The sequence below is a fragment of the Mauremys mutica genome, chromosome 20, assembly GCF_020497125.1.
Source record: "Mauremys mutica isolate MM-2020 ecotype Southern chromosome 20, ASM2049712v1, whole genome shotgun sequence".
Taxonomy (NCBI): Eukaryota; Metazoa; Chordata; order Testudines; family Geoemydidae; genus Mauremys; species Mauremys mutica.
The window spans coordinates 22,855,770-22,874,590 of record NC_059091.1 but is presented as its reverse complement, the minus strand read 5'-3'; the positions used below and the strand labels follow the sequence as shown (position 1 = coordinate 22,874,590).

General features: G+C 68.0%; 1 protein-coding gene across 2 annotated transcripts in view; it reads left to right on the top strand.

Annotated features, from left to right (window-relative positions):
- MAST1 (microtubule associated serine/threonine kinase 1) overlaps positions 1 to 17,208 on the top strand; it is a 45,624-nt gene extending 28,416 nt beyond the window's left edge. For both annotated transcript variants that reach the window (XM_044994874.1, XM_044994873.1), the window contains 14 exons: positions 1,620 to 1,758; positions 2,290 to 2,422; positions 2,943 to 3,108; positions 3,396 to 3,497; positions 4,069 to 4,191; positions 5,373 to 5,482; positions 6,743 to 6,906; positions 8,641 to 8,891; positions 9,247 to 9,450; positions 11,317 to 11,546; positions 12,045 to 12,167; positions 12,671 to 12,807; positions 13,746 to 13,933; positions 15,020 to 17,208. In XM_044994874.1, the coding sequence (XP_044850809.1) occupies positions 1,620 to 1,758; positions 2,290 to 2,422; positions 2,943 to 3,108; positions 3,396 to 3,497; positions 4,069 to 4,191; positions 5,373 to 5,482; positions 6,743 to 6,906; positions 8,641 to 8,891; positions 9,247 to 9,450; positions 11,317 to 11,546; positions 12,045 to 12,167; positions 12,671 to 12,807; positions 13,746 to 13,933; positions 15,020 to 16,173 (3,224 nt within the window). In that variant the 3' untranslated portion in view covers positions 16,174 to 17,208. The remainder of the gene's footprint in view (positions 1 to 1,619; positions 1,759 to 2,289; positions 2,423 to 2,942; positions 3,109 to 3,395; positions 3,498 to 4,068; positions 4,192 to 5,372; positions 5,483 to 6,742; positions 6,907 to 8,640; positions 8,892 to 9,246; positions 9,451 to 11,316; positions 11,547 to 12,044; positions 12,168 to 12,670; positions 12,808 to 13,745; positions 13,934 to 15,019) is intronic.
- Positions 17,209 to 18,821: the final 1,613 nt, after the last annotated feature.

The following is an 18,821-nucleotide window of genomic DNA, read 5'->3' as shown; positions in this document are numbered from 1 at the left end:
GGGTGGGGGGGGTCCTGCGTGGGGGATGGGAGTTGGGACAGGTTGACTTTGGGTCATGACGGAGCAGGGTCAGCGTGGCTGAGCGGAGTTGTATTGCAACGAGGGGATGTGACGGGGAGATGTGGCATCATGATCGGGGCAGGGAACACTCGTGGCAGGACGTGGCATGGCTGTGCCACGACAGGGCCCTCTTCTGTCCTAACGGCGCCGGGGTTTAGAGTGGCAGGGTGGCGTTGTGGGACAGTGTCGTGGGATTTGTGTGGTATCGTGACGGGTCGGCACTGTGGTGTGCCAGGGTGCCGTTGTCTTGGGACAGGGCGGTGGTGGGTTGGGACAGTGCTGTGTTGCATTTCACCGGGGCGATGTGACATGCCAAGCTGCATGTGCATGCCGAGCCTCACATCCTCCCAGCACAGGCTTCCCACGGCGAGATCCCCACATCACCGAGAGGCTGTTTTAACTGCTCCTGGGGAATCCTGCACCAAAAACTTAACATTCTGTGCCAAAAAATTAAAATTCTGCACACAATATTTTAAAATTCTGCAAAAGTCTGCATATGTCACCTGTCAAAAGACCACAATATAATCACGCCAGTTTCAATTATTTTGGTAATTTATTTCAAAACACCTCTCGGCGTGTGTGTCTGTAACAATACAGACGACAGAAAAGCGTCAGGAACTGGTTTTTGACAAATAGATTTCGGACTAGGAATATTAATACAGAACTCGGAGTAATAATTCCTTTAAACTACAGTACAGAACCGTACGTCCCGCGCCCCTCAGAAGCCGTGCAAAGCCTTGGGGGAGTCAGGGCTGAGGGAGAGGGAAGTAATTTGCTGGGAAGGAGCCTGGGTGTGAACTTGGGGGGGTTGTTGGATATGGGTGGGAACACTTTTTTTTGCGGGGGGGAAGGATTGTTCGGGAGCTTCCCCCATGCAGACCCTGGTTGACCCCCAGCCTTTCCCATTCATCAAGCACATCAGCCCCTGTCTCCCCCCACCCCAGCTCAGACACCCCCCATCCCCATGTGGCCCTGCACCACTCCTGACCCCATGTGTCTCTGTGCCCCCACTCAGCCATCCCCCTTCGCCCACATGGCCCTGCACCCCTTCCCCCTGGGCCTCCACTCTCATTCAGCCCCTGCCCCAGCCTGTCCTCCCCCACTAGCCCTTATGAGCTCCTATCTGTGACCTCCCAGCAGCCCCGTGTGCCCCAGGCTGTGTCTCCCCATAGCCCCCGTCTCCTGACCGGGCCCGACGGGCGCTGTGAAGAAGGCAGGGCAGCCTCTTTCTCTTCCCTCCCAGCAGCTGGGGCTGGCTGGATCCTGGCACCACCGCGCCCTCTGGTGGGCAACAGCAGCAACTTTCCAGCAGGCGTTATTTTCTGCGGGAAAAAATAAAAGTGTGCGCGGCACATGAATTATGTTCACGCGCAGCGGCGCAGAATTCCCCCGGGGGTATCTAAGTACATTGGGGCTGGAAGCGGAGATTCCTGGAGAGGGTCTGGGGCTCCATGCATCCCACCATCAACAGGGCTCGAGAACAGGGAGCTCCCGGCTCTAGGGGTATGAGGGGAACCCTCTTCCCAGGATAAACAGGGTCTCTCTGGCTCCCCTGGCAGGTGGGGACTGCGCCACGCTGCTGAAGAACATCGGGGCTCTGCCCGTGGAGCTGGCGCGAATGTACTTCGCCGAGACCGTGCTGGCCCTGGAGTATCTGCACAACTATGGCATTGTCCACCGCGACCTCAAACCCGACAAGTATGGAGCCAGTGGGGCGGGGAGCAGAACGCCCGGGTGCTCTGCCCAGCTCTGGGAGGGGAGTGGGGGCCTAGTGGTTAGAGCAGGAGGCTGGGAGGCAGGATTCTTGGGTTCTAACCCAGCTCTGGGAGGGAAGTGGTGCCTAGTGGTTAGAGCAGGGGGGCTGGGAGGCAGGATTCTTGGGTTCTAACCCAGCTCTGGGAGGGAAGTGGTGCCTAGTGGTTAGAGCAGGGGGGCTGGGAGGCAGGATTCTTGGGTTCTAACCCAGCTCTGGGAGGGAAGTGGGGTCTAGTGGTTAGAGCAGGGGGGCTGGAAGCCAGGACTCCTGGGTTCTATTCCCAAAGGGAGGCAGCTTCTTCCATTGCACTTTCATCTCCATCCCTCAGCCCCATCTGGGCCCCCCAGCTCCCCCCAAGAATGGGGGTGGGCCACGTGATGTGGTGATCTGGGGCCCAGGAGGGGGGTGGGGGGCCTCAGAATCCCCCCTCCCCAGCCCCCGCTCTCAGGGGCTCCCTGTCGCTGTCCCCCCAGCCTGCTCATCACCTCCATGGGGCACATCAAGCTGACGGACTTTGGCCTCTCCAAGATGGGGCTGATGAGCCTCACGACCAACCTGTACGAGGGCCACATCGAGAAGGACGCCCGCGAGTTCCTGGACAAGCAGGTGAGGCCTGGGGCAGGGGTTGGGGGGCCATGGGGTGGAGCTACAGGGGCCCCTGATGGGGGGACCAGGCAGGGGATGGGCATTAGCCCGGGGCTGATGGAGCTCAGTGTATATGGGGGGTGGGGGCACTGGCCGAGGACTGATGGGGTTGGGGGCTCAGCGGTGGTGGGGGCACTGGCCGAGGACTGACGGGGTGGGGGCACTGGCCGAGGATTGATGGGGTCGGGGGTCAGCAGGGAACGGGGGCACTGGTCGAGGACTGACGGGAGGGCTCAGTGGGGACTGGGGGGCTCAGAGGGGGTGGGGGGCTCAGCGGGGAGTGGGGGCACTGACCGAGGACTGATGGGGCAGGCTCAGAGGGGGTGGGGGGCTCAGCGGGGAACGGGGGCGCTGGCCAAGGACTGACGGGGTGGGGGGCTCAGCGGGGGGTGGGGGCGCTGGCTGAGGACTGACGGGGTGGGGGGCTCAGCGGGAGCTGGGGGCGCTGGCCGAGGACTGACGCCCCCCCCCCCCCGGGCAGGTGTGCGGGACCCCCGAGTACATCGCTCCCGAGGTGATCCTGCGGCAGGGCTACGGGAAGCCGGTGGACTGGTGGGCCATGGGCATCATCCTGTACGAGTTCCTGGTGGGCTGCGTCCCCTTCTTCGGGGACACCCCCGAGGAGCTCTTCGGGCAGGTCATCAGCGGTAGGTGGGGGCGCGGGGGGGAGGGGGGCGCGAGGGGGAGGGGGGCCCGGGGATCCCGGGTGTTTGAGGGCAGGTTCATGGAGGGGACAGTGTCAATTTCATGTGAAGGGTCTGGGGTGGGGCTGAGCTGGGGGGAAGGGTCGGGGGAGGGGCTGAGTTTGGGGGGGAAGGGTCGGGGGAGGGGCTGAGTTTGGGGGGAAGGGTCGGGGGAGGGGCTGAGTTTGGGGGGGAAGGGTCGGGGGGGCTGAGTTGGGGTCCAGCTCTGCCCCCATCTAACCCCCCCGCAGACGACATCCTGTGGCCGGACGGGGAGGAGGCCCTGCCCGCGGATGCCCAGCACCTCGTCTCCTGCCTGCTGCAGACCGACCCGCTCGTCCGCCTGGGGGCCGGTAAGATGCCCCCCCCCGGGCACGGGGCTGCGACTGTCGCACCATGGACCTGCTGCAGCCATGGGCCCCGCTCAGCTAGTGCCCCAGTGTAACCCCCCAGCCTGGTGCCCCCCCATCTGACATCCCAGAGCCCCCCCCATCCCCTCCCCAGTGCCCGCAGCCGACTCCAGTGCCCCCGCTGACAGCAGCCCTTGGCCATTGTAGCCGTGTGGTGCCCAGCACCTGTGGGCCTGGCCGGCTCTGGCTACCCCCAGCCTCCCCCTGCCTGCCCCCCTGGCAAAGGGCCCTGCTCCCCCTGCCTGCCCCCCCGGCGAAGGGCCCTGCTCCCCCTGCCTGCCCCCCGGCAAAGGGCCCTGCTCCCCCTGCCTGCCCCCCGGCAAAGGGCCCTGCTCCCCCTGCCTGCCCCCCGGTGAAGGGCCCTGCTCCCCCTGCCTGCCCCCCTGGCAAAGGGCCCTGCTCCCCCTGCCTGCCCCCCGGCGAAGGGCCCTGCTCCCCCTGCCTGCCCCCCAGCAAAGGGCCCTGCCCCCCGGTCTCCCCTCCCTGACGCCCCGGCGGGGGTCGGTCTCCGCAGGTGGCGCGTTCGAGGTGAAGCAGCACAGCTTCTTCAAGGAGCTCGACTGGGCGGGGCTGCTGCGCCACAAAGCCGAGTTCGTCCCCCACCTGGAGTCGGAGGAGGACACCAGCTACTTCGACAGCAAGTGCCACCCCCCCCGTACCCCCTGCTCCTGCCGCCCCCTCCCCGCCGTGGGCACGGCCCAGGCAGCCCGCCATGGCCGGAGCATGAGCCAGCCTGGGCTCCAGAGCTCAGGGAATGGGGACTCAAGGGACTCGTAGCCAGAACCATGGGTCTGGGGGCTCAGGTTCTATCCCAGCTCTGGGAGGGGAGTGGGGTCTAGTGGCTAGAGCAGGGGGGGCTGGGAGCCAGGACTCCTGGGTTCTATCCTGGCTCTGGGAGGGGAGTGGGGTCCAGTGGATAGAGCAGGGGGGTCTGGGAGCCAGGACTCCTGGGTTCTATGCCCAGCTCTGGGAGGGGAGTGGGGGTCTAGTGGCTAGAGCAGGGGGGGCTGGGAGCCAGGACTCCTGGGTTCTATGCCCAGCTCTGGGAGGGGAGTGGGGTCTAGTGGCTAGAGCAGGGGGGGCTGGGAGCCAGGACGCCTGGGTTCTATGCCCAGCTCTGGCAGAGTTCAATCCTCCACGCTGCCACCAGGGGGCGTTGCATCCCCTTTCTTTTAAAGGAGGTTTGGGGCTGATGTTCTTGCCCCCGTCAGTGGCCGGGCGAGCTGCCCACGCGACATGCCCACGGGCAGCGCCTCTGGCCAGGGGCAGAAGGGACCTGGGTCCCCATGCCCTGTTCAGTCCCTCGTCCCTCTGACGCCATTCGGGGGAGGGGGTTGTGTGCCATGGGCGCTCGGCCTGCTGGGAGCCTGCAAACTCGTTGTGCCCAGCGGGGCCACTTGAGCAGCTGGGAATGAATGGCAGGATCACGGACCCCTCGTCCAACACTGAGATGCGGCCACCTCTGGGGTGGGGCGCAGGGGCTGTGTATACGGGGACCCCTCATCCGGTGCTGAGATTCAGCCACCTCTGGGGTGGGGGGCTGTGTATATGGGGACCCCTCATCCGGTGCTGAGATGCAGCCACCTCTGGGGTGGGGTGGGCGGCTGTGTATACGGGGACCCCTCATCTAGTGCTGAGATGCAGCCACCTCTGGGGTGGGCGGCTGTGTATACGGGGACCCCTCATCCGGTGCTGAGATGCAGCCACCTCTGGGGTGGGGGGCTGTGTATACGGGGACCCCTCATCCGGTGCTGAGATGCAGCCACCTCTGGGGTGGGGCGCAGGGGCTGTTTATTACTGTCTCCCTTCCCCCTCCAGCTCGTTCAGACAAGTACCACCACATCAACTCCTACGACGAGGACGACACGACGGAGGACGAGCCGGTGGAAATCCGGCAGTTCTCTTCCTGCTCCCCCAGGTTCAGCAAGGTGGGACCCCGTAACACCGAGGGCAAAGGGCTGCCCCGTCTGGGGCACCTGGGGCAGTGGTTGTGTGTGTGTGTGTGTGTGTGTGTGGTGTGTGTGAGATGCATGGGACCTGTGTGAGCTGTTGGGCTTGGCTAGATGGCTGCTGTATCTGTGGGGTCAGGTATGTGGGCTGGCGATCTGTGGGGCCGGGGTCACGTGTGATCCATGGGTGCATGTGTGTGATCCATGGGGCTGGGGGCGCACATATGATCCATGGGGCCAGGGTCGCATGTACGATCTGTGGGGCCAGGGGCGTGTGTGTGAGCCGTGGGGCCAGGGGCGCGTGTGCGAGCTGTGGGTCTGGGGGCACGTATAAGATCTGTGGGGCTGTGTGTGTGTGTGCAATCCATAGGGCTGGGGGAGCGTGTGCGATCTGTGGGGCTGGGGGCGCGTTTGCAAGCCATGGGGCTGGGGGCGCGTGTGAGCCGTGGGGCTGGGGGTATATGCGAGCCGTGGGGCTGGGGATGTGTGCGATCCATGGGGCTGGGGTGAGTGCAATTCATGGGGCTGGGGGCGCGTTTGCAAGCCATGGGGCTGGGGGCGCGTGTGAGCCGTGGGGCTGGGGGGGTGTGCGAGCCGTGGGGCTGGAAGCGTGTGCAAGCCGTGGGGCTGGGGGCGTGTGCGATCCATGGGGCTGGGGCGAGTGCAATTTATGGGGCTGGGGGCGTGTTTGCAAGCCATGGGGCTGGGGGTGTGTGCAAGCCGTGGGGCTGGAGGCGCATGTGTGAGCCATGGGGCTGGGGGCATGTGCAAGCTGTGGGGCTGGGGGTATGTGCGAGCTGTGGGGCTGGGGGTATGTGCGATCCATGGGGCTGGGGTGAGTGCAATTCATGGGGCTGGGGGCACGTGTGAGCCGTGGGGCTGGGGGCGTGTGCGAGCCGTGGGGCTGGGGGCGTGTGCGAGCCGTGGGGCTGGGGCGAGTGCGATTCATGGGGCTGGGGGCGCGTTTGCAAGCCGTGGGGCTGGGGGTATATGCGAGCCATAGGGCTGGGGGTGTGTGCGAGCCGTGGGGCTGGAAGCGTGTGCAATTCATGGGGCTGGGGGCGCGTTTGCAAGCCGTGGGGCTGGGGGCGCGTGTGAGCCGTGGGGCTGGGGCATGTGCGAGCCGTGGGGCTGGGGCGTGTGCGAGCCGTGGGGCTGGGGGCGCGTTTGCAAGCCGTGGGGCTGGGGGCGCGTATGAGCCGTGGGGCTGGCGGCGCCCCCCTGCCCCTGCCCCCCCAGGTGTACAGCAGCATGGAGCACCTCTCCCAGCACGAGCCCAAGGGCCCGGGCGTCACCAAGCGGGACCAGAGCAACAAGCACAAGGACGAGCCGCTCGGCAAACGCGAGAGCCTGGGCAGCTTCACCCTGCGGGACAAGAGCTGGCGCAGCGGCTCCCCGGAGCTGTGAGTGGGGGGGGGGCTCCTGAGGGGTGACTGGGGGGTCCCCAGAGCTGGGGGGGCTCCCCGAGGGGTGACTGGAGGGTCCCCAGAGCTGGGGGGGCTCCCCGAGGGGTGACTGGGGGCTCCCCAGAGCTGGGGGGGCCTCCTGAGGGGTGACTGGGGGGTCCCCGGAGCTGTGAGTGGGGGGCTCCCCGAGGGGTGACTGGGGGGTCCCCAGAGCTGGGGGGGCTCCCCGAGGGGTGACTGGGGGGTCCCCAGAGCTGGGGGGCTCCCGGAGGGGTGACTGGGGGGTCCCCAGAGCTGGGGGGGCTCCCCGAGGGGTGACTGGGGGGTCCCCAGAGCTGGGGGGGCTCCTGAGGGGTGACTGGGGGGCTCCTGGAATTGTGGGGGGCTCCCTGAGGGGTGACTGGGGGCTCCCCGGAGCTGTGAGTGGGGGGACTCCCCGAGGGGTGACTGGGGGGTCCCCAGAGCTGGGGGGGGCTCCCCGAGGGGTGACTGGAGGGTCCCCAGAGCTGGGGGGGGCTCCCCGAGGGGTGACTGGAGGGTCCCCAGAGCTGGGGGGGCTCCCCAAGGGGTGACTGGGGGTTCCCCAGAGCTGTGAGGGGGGGACTCCCCGAGGGGTGACTGGGGGGTCCCCAGAGCTGAGGGGGGGCTCCTGAGGGGTGACTGGGGGGCTCCTGGAACTGTGGGGGGGCTCCCCGAGGGGTGACTGGGGGGTTCCCAGAGCTGGGGGGGGCTCCTGAGGGGTGAATGGGAGCTCCCCAGAACTGTGAGGGGGGGCTCCCTGAGGAGCGACTGGGGGGTCCCCGGAGCTGTGAGTGGGGGGGGCTCCCTGAGGGGTGACTGGGGGGCTCCCTGGAGCTGTGGGGGGGCTCCCCAGAGAGGTGACTGGGGGGGCTCCCAGGAGGTGTGAAGGGGGGCAGGTGGGGGCGGGGCAGGCTCCCCCAGAAACTCCAGTTCATCCCAGCCTGCAGCGCCCCCTGCTGGGCCAGTCCAGGAGACTGTCTGGCAGAGGCTGGCTCTGGGAGGGGAGTGGGGTCTAGTGGTTAGAGCAGGGGGAGCTGGGAGCCAGGACTCCTGGGTTCTCTCCTGGCTCTGGGAGGGCAGTGGGGTCTAGTGGTTAGAGCAGGGGGAGCTGGGAGCCAGGACTCCTGGGTTCTCTCCCGGCTCCGGGAGGGCAGTGATGGTCTAGTGGTTAGAGCAGGGGGAGCTGGGAGCCAGGACTCCTGGGTTCTCTCCTGGCTCCGGGAGGGCAGTGGGGTCTAGTGGTTAGAGCAGGGGGAGCAGGGAGCCAGGACTCCTGGGTTCTCTCCTGGCTCCGGGAGGGCAGTGGGGTCTAGTGGTTAGAGCAGGGGGAGCAGGGAGCCAGGACTCCTGGGTTCTCTCCCGGCTCCGGGAGGGCAGTGGGGTCTAGTGGTTAGAGCAGGGGGAGCAGGGAGCCAGGACTCCTGGGTTCTCTCCCGGCTCCGGGAGGGCAGTGGGGTCTAGTGGTTAGAGCAGGGGGAGCAGGGAGCCAGGACTCCTGGGTTCTCTCCTGGCTCCGGGAGGGCAGTGGGGTCTAGTGGTTAGAGCAGGGGGAGCAGGGAGCCAGGACTCCTGGGTTCTCTCCTGGCTCCGGGAGGGCAGTGGGGTCTAGTGGTTAGAGCAGGGGGAGCAGGGAGCCAGGACTCCTGGGTTCTCTCCCGGCTCCGGGAGGTCCTTGGGGCCTCACCCGCCCGCCCTGTGTCTGTGCCGCAGGAAGCGCCTCTCGGCCTCGGAATACACCTACCCGGAGAGCGAGTCGAGCCCCCCGCTGGGCGCCCGGCGCCGCTTCTCGGCGCTCATGGACACCAGCCGCTTCACCGCGCCGCTGGAGGACGACGACGAGCCCCGGGCCAGGGGCCCCGCCAGGGAGAACGGGGGCCCCCCAGCTGCCCCCCAGGCCGAGGGAAAGGAGGGGAGCGCGGGAGCAGCCGGGGACCCCGCTACCCCCAAGAACGCCGAGGCGGGTGGGTAGGACCCGGGGCTCCCGGCAAGGAGGGAGGGGAGCCAGGCAGAGCGTTAAACGTGGCACCCCCCCCGCCGGGAACTTCCCCTCCCCCTGGTAATTGCCCCACTAGGCAGAGCATGGGGAGGTGCATTCTGGGTAACAGGCTGGAAAGCTTGCGGGGGGCAGTGCATTGTGGGTACATAATGGGGGGGCAGAGAGAGGTGCCTTCTGGGAAAGGGCCCTGAAATCTCTGCGGAGGGAGCAGTGAATGCTGGGTAATGGTGCCACCATTGTGCGGGGTGGAGGCGCAGGGGTGCCAGGCGGGAGGCTGAGACCCTCACGTCCCCCCCCCGTTGCTCTGTCTCTCCCCCCAGGCGATAGAGTGAAGGGGGGCGATGCCCAGGCCCCGAAGGACGCGGACCCCCAGGCCCCCAAAGCCACCAGCGACCTGGTGCTGCGGCGCGCCCGGCACCAGCAGCTGTGCGGGGAGTCGGCGGGCGAGAGGCGCAGCGCCCGGGTGGGGGCCAAGGTCATCAAATCTGCCTCGGCCACCGCCCTGTCCGTCATGATCCCCACAGGTACCCCCGGACCCCCCGCCTGTCCGTCACGATCCCCACAGGTACCCCCCGCCAGTCCGTCACGACCCCCACAGGTACCCCCCGGACCCCCTGCCTGTCCGTCACGATCCCCACAGGTACCCCCGGACCCCCGCCTGTCCGTCACGACCCCTACAGGTACCCCCGGACCCCCCGCCTGTCCGTCACGATCCCCACAGGTCCCCCCGTGCACCCCCGCCTGTCCGTCACGATCCCCGCAGGTACCCCCCGGACCCCCCGCCTGTCCGTCACTATCCCCGCAGGTACCCCCCGCCCCCCCGCCTGTCCGTCACGATCCCCACAGGTATCCCCCGCCCCCCCGCCTGTCCGTCACGACCCCCACAGGTACCCCCCACCCCTCGCCTGTCCGTCACGACCCCCACAGGTACCCCCCGGACCCCCCGCCTGTCCGTCACGATCCCCACAGGTACCCCCCACCCCCCCGCCTGTCCGTCACGACCCCCACAGGTACCCCCCGGACCCCCCGCCTGTCCGTCACGATCCCCACAGGTACCCCCCTGCCCGCCCCCGCCTGTCCGTCACGATCCCCACAGGTACCCCCGGACCCCCCGCCTGTCCGTCATGACCCCCACAGGTACCCCCGGGTCCCCCTCCTGTCCGTCACGATCCCCACCGGTACCCCCCGCCTGTCCGTCACAACCCCCACAGGTACCCCCCGGACCCCCCACCTGTCCGTCACGATCCCCACAGGTACCCCCCGGACCCCCCGCCTGTCCGTCATGACCCCCACAGGTACCCCCTGGACCCCCGCCTGTCCGTCACGATCCCCACAGGTACCCCCCGCCTGTCCGTCACAACCCCCACAGGTACCCCCCGGACCCCCACCTGTCCGTCACGATCCCCACAGGTACCCCCCGGACCCCCCGCCTGTCCGTCACGACCAGGGCCAGCTCCAGACTCCAGCGCGGCAAGCACGCGTGTGGGGCGGCCCTTTCCCGGGGGGGCGGCAGGCTGGGCCGGCGGACCTGCCGCAGTCATGCCTGCGGGAGGTCCACCGGAGCCCCGGGACAACCGGACCTGCCGCGGGCATGACTGCGGACGGTTTGCTGGTCCCGCGGCTCCGCTGGACCACCCGCAGGCATGACTGCGGCAGCTCAAGCGGAGCCGCCGGACCTGCGAACTGTCCGCAGCTGCGGGAGGTCCAGCCGAGCCGCGGGACCAGCGGACCCTCCGCAGTCATGCCCGCGGGAGGTCCGCTGCTCCCACGGCTCCGGGGCGCCTCCCGCGCATGACTGCTTGGGGCAGCCAAAAAGGTAGAGCCGCCCCTGGTCACGACCCCCACAGGTACCCCCCGCCCCCCCGCCTGTCCGTCACGACCCCCACAGGTACCCCCCGGACCTCCCGCCTGTCCGTCACGATCCCCACAGGTACCCCCCGCCCCCCCGCCTGTCCGTCACGACCCCCACAGGTACCCCCCGGACCCCCCGCCTGTCCGTCACGACCCCCACAGGTACCCCCCGCCCCCCGCCTGTCCGTCACGACCCCCACAGGTACCCCCCGCCCCCCCGCCTGTCCGTCACGACCCCCACAGGTACCCCCGGATCCCCCCGCCTGTCCGTCACGACCCCCACAAGTACCCCCCGCCCCTCGCCTGTCCGTCACGACCCCCACAGGTACCCCCCCACTGATACCTCCTAACCCCACTGAGCTGCCTGTCGTGATCCCCACAGGTACTGCGCTCTGGAGAGCAGGACTCCTGGGTTCTCTCCCCGGCTCTTGGAGGGGAGTGGGGTCTATTGGTTAGAGCAGGGAGGCTGGGGCTCAGGACTCCTGGGTTCTCCCTGGGGGGGGGCCGTGCTGGTCTCACATGCCCCCATCTCTCTGCAGTGGAGCAGCACAGCAGCTCCCCCCTGGCCAGCCCCATGTCGCCCCGCTCCCTCTCCTCGAACCCGTCCTCGCGGGACTCCTCCCCGAGCCGCGACTACTCGCCCGCCGTCACCGCCCTGCGCTCGCCCATCACCATCCAGCGCTCTGGCAAGAAGTACGGCTTCACGCTGCGCGCCATCCGCGTCTACATGGGCGACAGCGACATCTACAGCGTGCACCACATCGTCTGGGTACGGCCCGGCCGGGCGAGGGGCCCCGTTCCTCATGGGGGGCAGAGCGGGCCGGGCGGGGGGCCCCGTTCCCCATGTGGGGGGTGAGCGGGCCGGGCGGGGCATGCAGACTGGGCATTGGGGGGGCCTTGTGCCCCCTGGTGGCAGTGCATGCTGGGAAATCCCTGGGGTAGTGCATGCTGGGAAGGGATCTTGCACCACACAGGGGAGCAGGATATACTGGGAGAGGGTCTTGTGCCCACTTGGGGGCAGGGCATGCTGGGTAAGGGACCTCACACCTACCTGAGGGTGCAGTGCATGCTGGGAAAGGCTGGGGGCAGCGCATTCTGGGTACCGTCCTCACACCATCATTGGGCGGGGGAGGTGCATTGTGGGTAAAGGCGCTACAGCGCTGGGTGGAGCGTTGCATTCTGGGAGGGGCCCTGTGCCTTTGGTTGGGGCGTTGCATTGTGGGTAAGCAGCATGGGCCAGCCCTGACACCTGCCCCCTGCCCGGCAGCACGTGGAGGACGGGGGCCCAGCCCACGAGGCGGGTCTCTGCGCCGGGGACCTCATCACCCACGTCAACGGGGAGCCCGTGCACGGGCTGGTGCACACGGAGGTGGTAGAGCTCATCCTGAAGGTAAGTGTCAGGGAGCGGTGCATGCTGGGAGAAGGGTCTGGGGAGCGGTGCATGCTGGGAGAAGGGTCTGGGGAGCGGTGCATGCTGGGAAAGGGGTCTGGGGAGTGGTGCATGCTGGGAAAGGGGTCTGGGGAGTGGTGCATGCTGGGAGAAGGATCTGGGGAGCACTGCATGCTGGGAAAGGGGCCCCATTCTCTCCCGGGGAGCAGTGCATGCTGGGAATGTGGCCTCATGTCCCACCAGGGAGCAGTGCATGCTGGGAACGGGGCCTCGCACCTCACCAGGGAGCAGTGCATGCTGGGAACGGGGCCTCGCACCTCACCAGGGAGCAGTGCATGCTGGGACAGGGGCTGATGCCAAGCCCCTGCCCCCCCCGTGGCACATGGAGCCCAGCTGTGTCCCCGGGTGCCACCCACACAGCCCCGGGCCAGTGGCAGGCCTTGGCTGATGGGGATGGAGGGGTGTTTCCTGCCCCCCCCCATGTGGCCTGTCTCTCATGGCAGAGCGGGAACAAGGTGATGGTGACCACAACACCCTTCGAGAACACGTCCATCCGCGTCGGGCCGGCCCGCAAGAGCAGCTACAAATCCAAGATGGCGCGGAGGAACAAGAGGAGCATCAGCAAGGAGGGGCAGGAGAGGTGGGGGGGAAGAGAGGGAGGGGAACGGGGGCGTGAGGTGGGGCAGGAGGGGGTGCAGGGTGGGGGGAAAGGAGGGGGTGCTGGGGCAGGGGGCAGGAAGGGGTGCTGGGCTGGGGGGACAGGAGGGGTGCCAGGGCCGGGGGAAGGAAGGGGTGCCGGGGTGGGGGGAACAGGAGGGGTGCCAGGGCCGGGGGAAGGAAGGGGTGCCGGGGTGGGGGGGTACAGGAGGGGTGCCAGGGCCAGGGAAAGGAAGGGGTGCCGGGGTAGGGGGGGAACAGGAGGGGTGCCAGGGCTGGGGGAAGGAAGGGGTGCTGGGCTGGGGGGACAGGAGGGGTGCCAGGGCCCGGGGGAAGGAAGGGGTGAGGGGGTGGGGGGGTACAGGAGGGGTGCCAGGGCCGGGGGGAGGAGGGGGTGCCGGGGTAGGGGGGGAAAAGGAGGGGTGACAGGGCTGGGGGAACGAAGGGGTGCCGGGGTGGGGGGGGACAGGAGGGATGGCAGGGCCGGGGGAAGGAAGGGGTGCCGGGGTGGGGGGAACAGGAGGGGTGCCAGGGCCGGGGGAAGGAAAGGGTGCCGGGGTGGGGGGGGGGACAGGAGGGGTGCCAGGGCCGGGGGAAGGAAGGGGTGCCGGGGTGGGGGGAACAGGAGGGGTGCCAGGGCCGGGGGAAGGAAGGGGTGCCGGGGTGGGGGAGACAGGAGGGGTGCCAGGGCCGGGGGAAGGAAGGGGTGCCGGGGTGGGGGGAACAGGGGGGGTGCCAGGGTGGGGAACAGGAAGGGGTGCCGGGGTGGGGGGAACAGGAGGGGTGCCTGGGCTGGGGGAAGGAAGGGGTGCTGGGCTGGGGGGGACAGGAGGGGTGCCAGGGATGGGGGAAGGAAGGAGTGCCGGGGTGGGGGGGACATGAGGGGGATTCCCCCCCCAGCACTGACCCTCCCCCCCGCAGCAAGAAGCGCAGCTCGCTCTTCCGGAAGATCACCAAACAAGCCAACCTGCTCCACACCAGCCGCAGCCTCTCCTCGCTCAGCCGCTCGCTCTCCTCCAGCGACAGCCTGCCCGGCTCGCCCACCCACAGCCTGAGCGCCCGCTCGCCCACCCAGAGCCTGCGCACCACCCCCGACTCTGCCTACCTCGGTACCGGGCGCGGGGCACCACGGGGTACCGGGGGGCAGAGGTTGTGGGGGCAGGGGGCACCACTGGGGGGGGCAGGGGACACCCTGGGGTGGCTGGAGGTCGGGCACTATGAGGTGAGCAGGGAGCATGGCTGAGGGGGCACAGCAGGTGGGGGCTGGGGGCACAGCGGGAGGGCACCGGCAAGGGATCACCAGGCGGGAGTGGGGGGGACAGGGACATGGGGGGGGGTCTCTGTTACCTCCTCATCCCTGCCCCTCATGCCAAAAGGCCTGGTGCTGGGGGGCTTCAGAGCCACCTTCCTGCGTCTGTGAGTCAGGTTGTGCCCCACTGCCGGGGGCGGGGGGAGCAGGTGTGGGGCTGGACTTAGGGGTGGCGGAAGCTCTGGGATGTCCGTGGGCTGCAGGGGCTGCTCCCTCCACCAGGTGGCGCCCCAGCCCCATTCAAGCCCCTCCACACCCTGGGTCTGTCAGGGGGCATCGCCCCTGCCCAGGCTCTGTGCCCCCACGTCAGCCAGTGCCCATGGGCAGGGGGGCAGGAGGGGGATCCAGGCCCAAAGCGCCAGCGACCAGAGATATGGGGTGAGCTGAGTGCTCCAAGAGAACTGGGGGGGCCGCCCCACCCCACACGTCTGTCTGTCCATCCATCCATCGGGGGAGCCGCCCCATCCCACTCGTCTGTCTGTCCGTCCATCCACTGGGGGGCAGCCCCACCCCACACGTCTGTCTGTCCATCCATCCATCGGGGGAGCCGCCCCATCCCACTCATCTGTCCGTCCATCCATCCTTCCATCGGGGAGGGGGCAGCCCCATCCCACGTGTCTGTCCATCCAGCAATGAGGGGGGCAGGGAGAGCTCGCTCCATGTCTGCTGATCCAGAGCAGGCCGAAACACAGCCCGTATGCCATGGGGGGGGCTCCTCCAGGACTGCCCCCCAGGATGTAGGGGGGATCAGGCTGTGGGAGGGGGGCTGTGTGATGGGTCCTCCCCCGGACTGCCCCCCTCGGGGCGTTCAGAGGCCCTGGTCTCCAGGGCTCCGAGCCACCCCCCTCCGGGATCTCACCCCCCTCCCGGTCTCCTCTCTCTGCAGGTGCCTCGTCCCAGAGCAGCTCCCCAGCATCCAGCACCCCCAACTCCCCGGCCACCTCCTCCCACCACATCCGGCCCAGCACCCTGCACGGCCTGTCGCCCAAGCTGCACCGCCAGTACCGCTCGGCCCGCTGCAAGTCGGCCGGCAACATCCCGCTCTCGCCCCTGGCCCACACCCCCTCGCCCACCCAGTCCTCGCCGCCCCCGCTGCCCGGCCACACGGTGGGCAGCTCCCACACCACCCAGAGCTTCCCCGCCAAGCTGCACTCCTCCCCCCCCGTGGGCCGGCCCCGGCCCAAAAGCGCCGAGCCGCCCCGCTCGCCCCTGCTCAAGCGGGTGCAGTCGGCCGAGAAGCTGGGCTCGCCCCTGGGCTCGGAGAAGAAGGGGGCCGTGCGCAAACATAGCCTGGAGGTGACCCACGCCGAGTACCGCAAGGACTTCCTTCCCGAGGCCGGGCTGCAGAGCCTGGCCGAGTCGGACGGTGAGAGCCCGGGGGCCGGCGATGGGGCCGGCAGGCAGGTGGCCGCCCGGCGGCTGGGCCGGCAGGAGTCGGCCCTCAGCTTCGGAGCCGGGGAGGCGCCGGGCCCGGCCGGCGGGGGCCAGACGAGCGCCAAGGAAGGGCCGGCCTGCGCCGAGGCGGCCGGCAGTCCCCGCGACCCGGCGGGGGGCGTCAGGAGACACCAGGGGGTTCAGACCGAAGAAGCCTTTGCCGCTCCCGCCCGGCCCCCGGCCAAAGCCTTGAGCCCGGTGCAGGAGTATGAGCAGGGCAGGCGGGGCGAGGCGGAGGGGGCACCGCGTGGGCCGGTGCCCCTGGTGGTGGAGCCCCAGGAGAGCCCCAGCGGGCAGGGGCTGTGGGAGAGGAACGCCGAGGGGGGGCAGGGCCGACAGCCCCCCAAGTGCCCCCAGAACCAGGCCGGCTCCCCCAGGGAGAAGCTGATCCTGGAGGTGGTGGAGGAGCACACCACCCTGGGGCCCCGAACCAAGCCCTCCTCCCCCAAAGGGCCCTGCCCTCAGGGTGCCAAAAATGGGCTGGCCCCCCCCAGGAAGGGCCTGGCAGAGGCGAAGACGCTGGGAGTGATCCTGCCAGCTGGGAGGGGCCCTGCCCCCCAACTCCCGTCCCCTGCCGTTGTGGAGAAAAATGCAGCGGGGCACTGAGAACAGGGGGCCCCCCCCGAAGTGTACGTGCCGCAGGGAAACGGGGACGCCCCTGAGTTTTGGGAGACACGGTCGGGATCCCCTCTGCCGTCCCCCCAAAAGGAACCTTGTCTGGTTTTGTGCAGAGGGCGGCATGGGGTTACGCAAAGCCCCCCCCCTCTGGTCACAGCTGCTTCCATCAGTGGGGTGAGGGGCACCGAGGCAGGAGGAACCCCCCACCCGGCCTGGTTTCCATGGAGAGCGGGGAGTGGAGGCGGTGCCCCATTGTAAGGCCCCCAGTGAATGGCATGTCCTGTGTAAAGTATCTATACAGCTCTCTCTCTCTATAATATATACGCGCAAGAATACCACGTCCACTGAAGGGTTAATACTGTGATCCCCCCGCCCCCTGCGCCCCAGTTCCTTGCCATGGCCCTGTCAGGGAAGGGTTAACATGTCCCCAGATTCCCTGGGGGGGGCAGCTTGCTTTGGATCCTTCCAGGGATGGGGGGGGCATTTCAGTGCCCCCCGGCCACTCCCTGCTTATACATCGCCATGGCAACTAGCTGGCCAGACCCACTCTGGGGCCTGGCTCGCTGATGTCACTGAGCAGCAGCTGTCGCATCATCAAATGGGCGGTGATGTCATCAACAGGCAGCCAGTGGTGCTGCAAGGGCCCGGCCTGGGGCGCTCTCACCCCCACCCCCTGTGCTGGCATGATGATGTCATCAAGCCATGGCTGCTTGTGTGATGTCATCGAGGTGCCTGGTGCACTGTGGTGATTGCATCAAGCTCCACCCCCCACCCCGCCTCCTGGGTGTTTGTGATGTCATCAGACCAGCCCTGGCTGTGTGATGATGTCATCACAGCAGGGCCATGGCAGTGCCCCCCACCCCCCAGTGCTGATGCTGCCCCAATCCCCCCTTCATGTGCCCTGGTGGGGGCATCCCCCATGGGCACGGTTCTCGCTATGCAAATACCCGGTGCTGCCCTGAGAGCAAATTGAGCTACTGGGGGGGGGGGCCCGACACAGCCCATGGGGGGGGCATCTCTCCCCCCCCCAAGAATTCCCCACCAACCAAGCCTTAATGGACCCTGCATGCAGTGGGCACCCTGCTCACACACACACACATGTCCCCCCACATGGCCTGTGCAAACCCCCCCCCTTTCTGCAGAGGGACCAGCAGGGTCGCCTGTCCCAGTGGGAGACAACTCCCTCCCACCCAGGCCTTGGGGGGTGGGGGGGTCCCCAGGCCTCTCGCCAGCCTGTGGGTCAGACAGGAGAATGAGAGCAGGGGAGGGAGGGGAGGAAGGAAACAGACCCCCCCCAGCAAAAGTACCTCCCCAGGCTGATCAAGTGATAACCAAGGAGGGGGATGGTTTGGGGGGGAATAATCCATTATCTCCCCCCCCCAAGAAAGGTGCTATAACCCCTGATCACACTGGCTATGGGGGGGGATTCCCACCCCCCCTCCTACTCCACAGCCCCCATGTATATGAGAGGACCCCACAGGTGGGGGGGGGACACTGTCCGGCCCTCGCGTGGGTCCTAAAGCAACCGTGTGCTCATGTAATAATAAATACTGTACAGCACATATCACCCCCCAGTGTGGTGTGTCATTGAGGGGGGGGGAACAGGACGGCCGGGTCTATCTAGTCAGCCCTTCCCCCGCCACATTATCTGGGGTCGAGTCCCCCTGCCCCTGTATCTGTTGCAGCATCCGGGGGGGGGGGGCTCGTGGCCCCCACAAACCTCCTCACTGCATGATCGGGGGGGGCAGCCCAAACATGCTGCCCCCCCACCAGCTGCTGCAGTGACTGGACAGGGATCAGCCTGCCTCCCCCATAACACTGAATGGGGGGGGGTCAGTGCCCAGGCTGAGGCCTGGTGCCCCAGCACCTACAGCCATACCCCACTTGAGACCCCCCCCATAATTCCACCCCCCCCCGAACGTGGGCCTCTCGCTTTTCAGGTGCTTCATTCCCACCCACCCAGGGCAGTTGGCTCCTCCATGCACTCGGCCGGTGGAGGGTGTCACGGGCATTGGATGGTGACCGGGTGGGGGAACCCATCATCCTGTCTGGGTGAAATCGCGGGACACCCCCCCCACACACAAACCCCCATAGACGGCATTAATTACTACTACAGGATCGGGGGGGCAGGGGCCAGTTCTGAGTACCCCCTTTCCCCCCCCAGATCAGACCCTCTCCCCCAGCCACCATATGCCACCTGGATCTCATGCCCTGTTGACTCTTGGTTCTGCCCCAGCCCCACGCCAGGCCTGGCCCTGATCCAGCCGCCTCTGGGGCCGGGCGTTGCCTGTTGTGTACAGGCTGGTGTGACCAGCTGCGTTCACGTGAGGCTGGGCTCACACGGGCCAGGCTGCAGGAATGGGCCAAAGGTGTCATGGCGGAGTCACCCCCACCCGCCCATGGGGCAGCGGCCGCGGGGTTCTGATCCGCCATCCGGCCCGGCCCGGCCTGGCCTGGGGGTTCTGGTTCAGCCATGACACACAGGCACCCGAGTCACGGGGTTCGCACCTTTGGGTCGGTCCGAGCAGGAGACAGGCTGGAGGGGGGTGGGCTGGGGCCAGATGGGCATAGTGGGGCCAGGTCAGGGGTCTGGTTCGGCCCGTTTGAGGCCAGAGGTGTGATCGTCTGGATCCAGC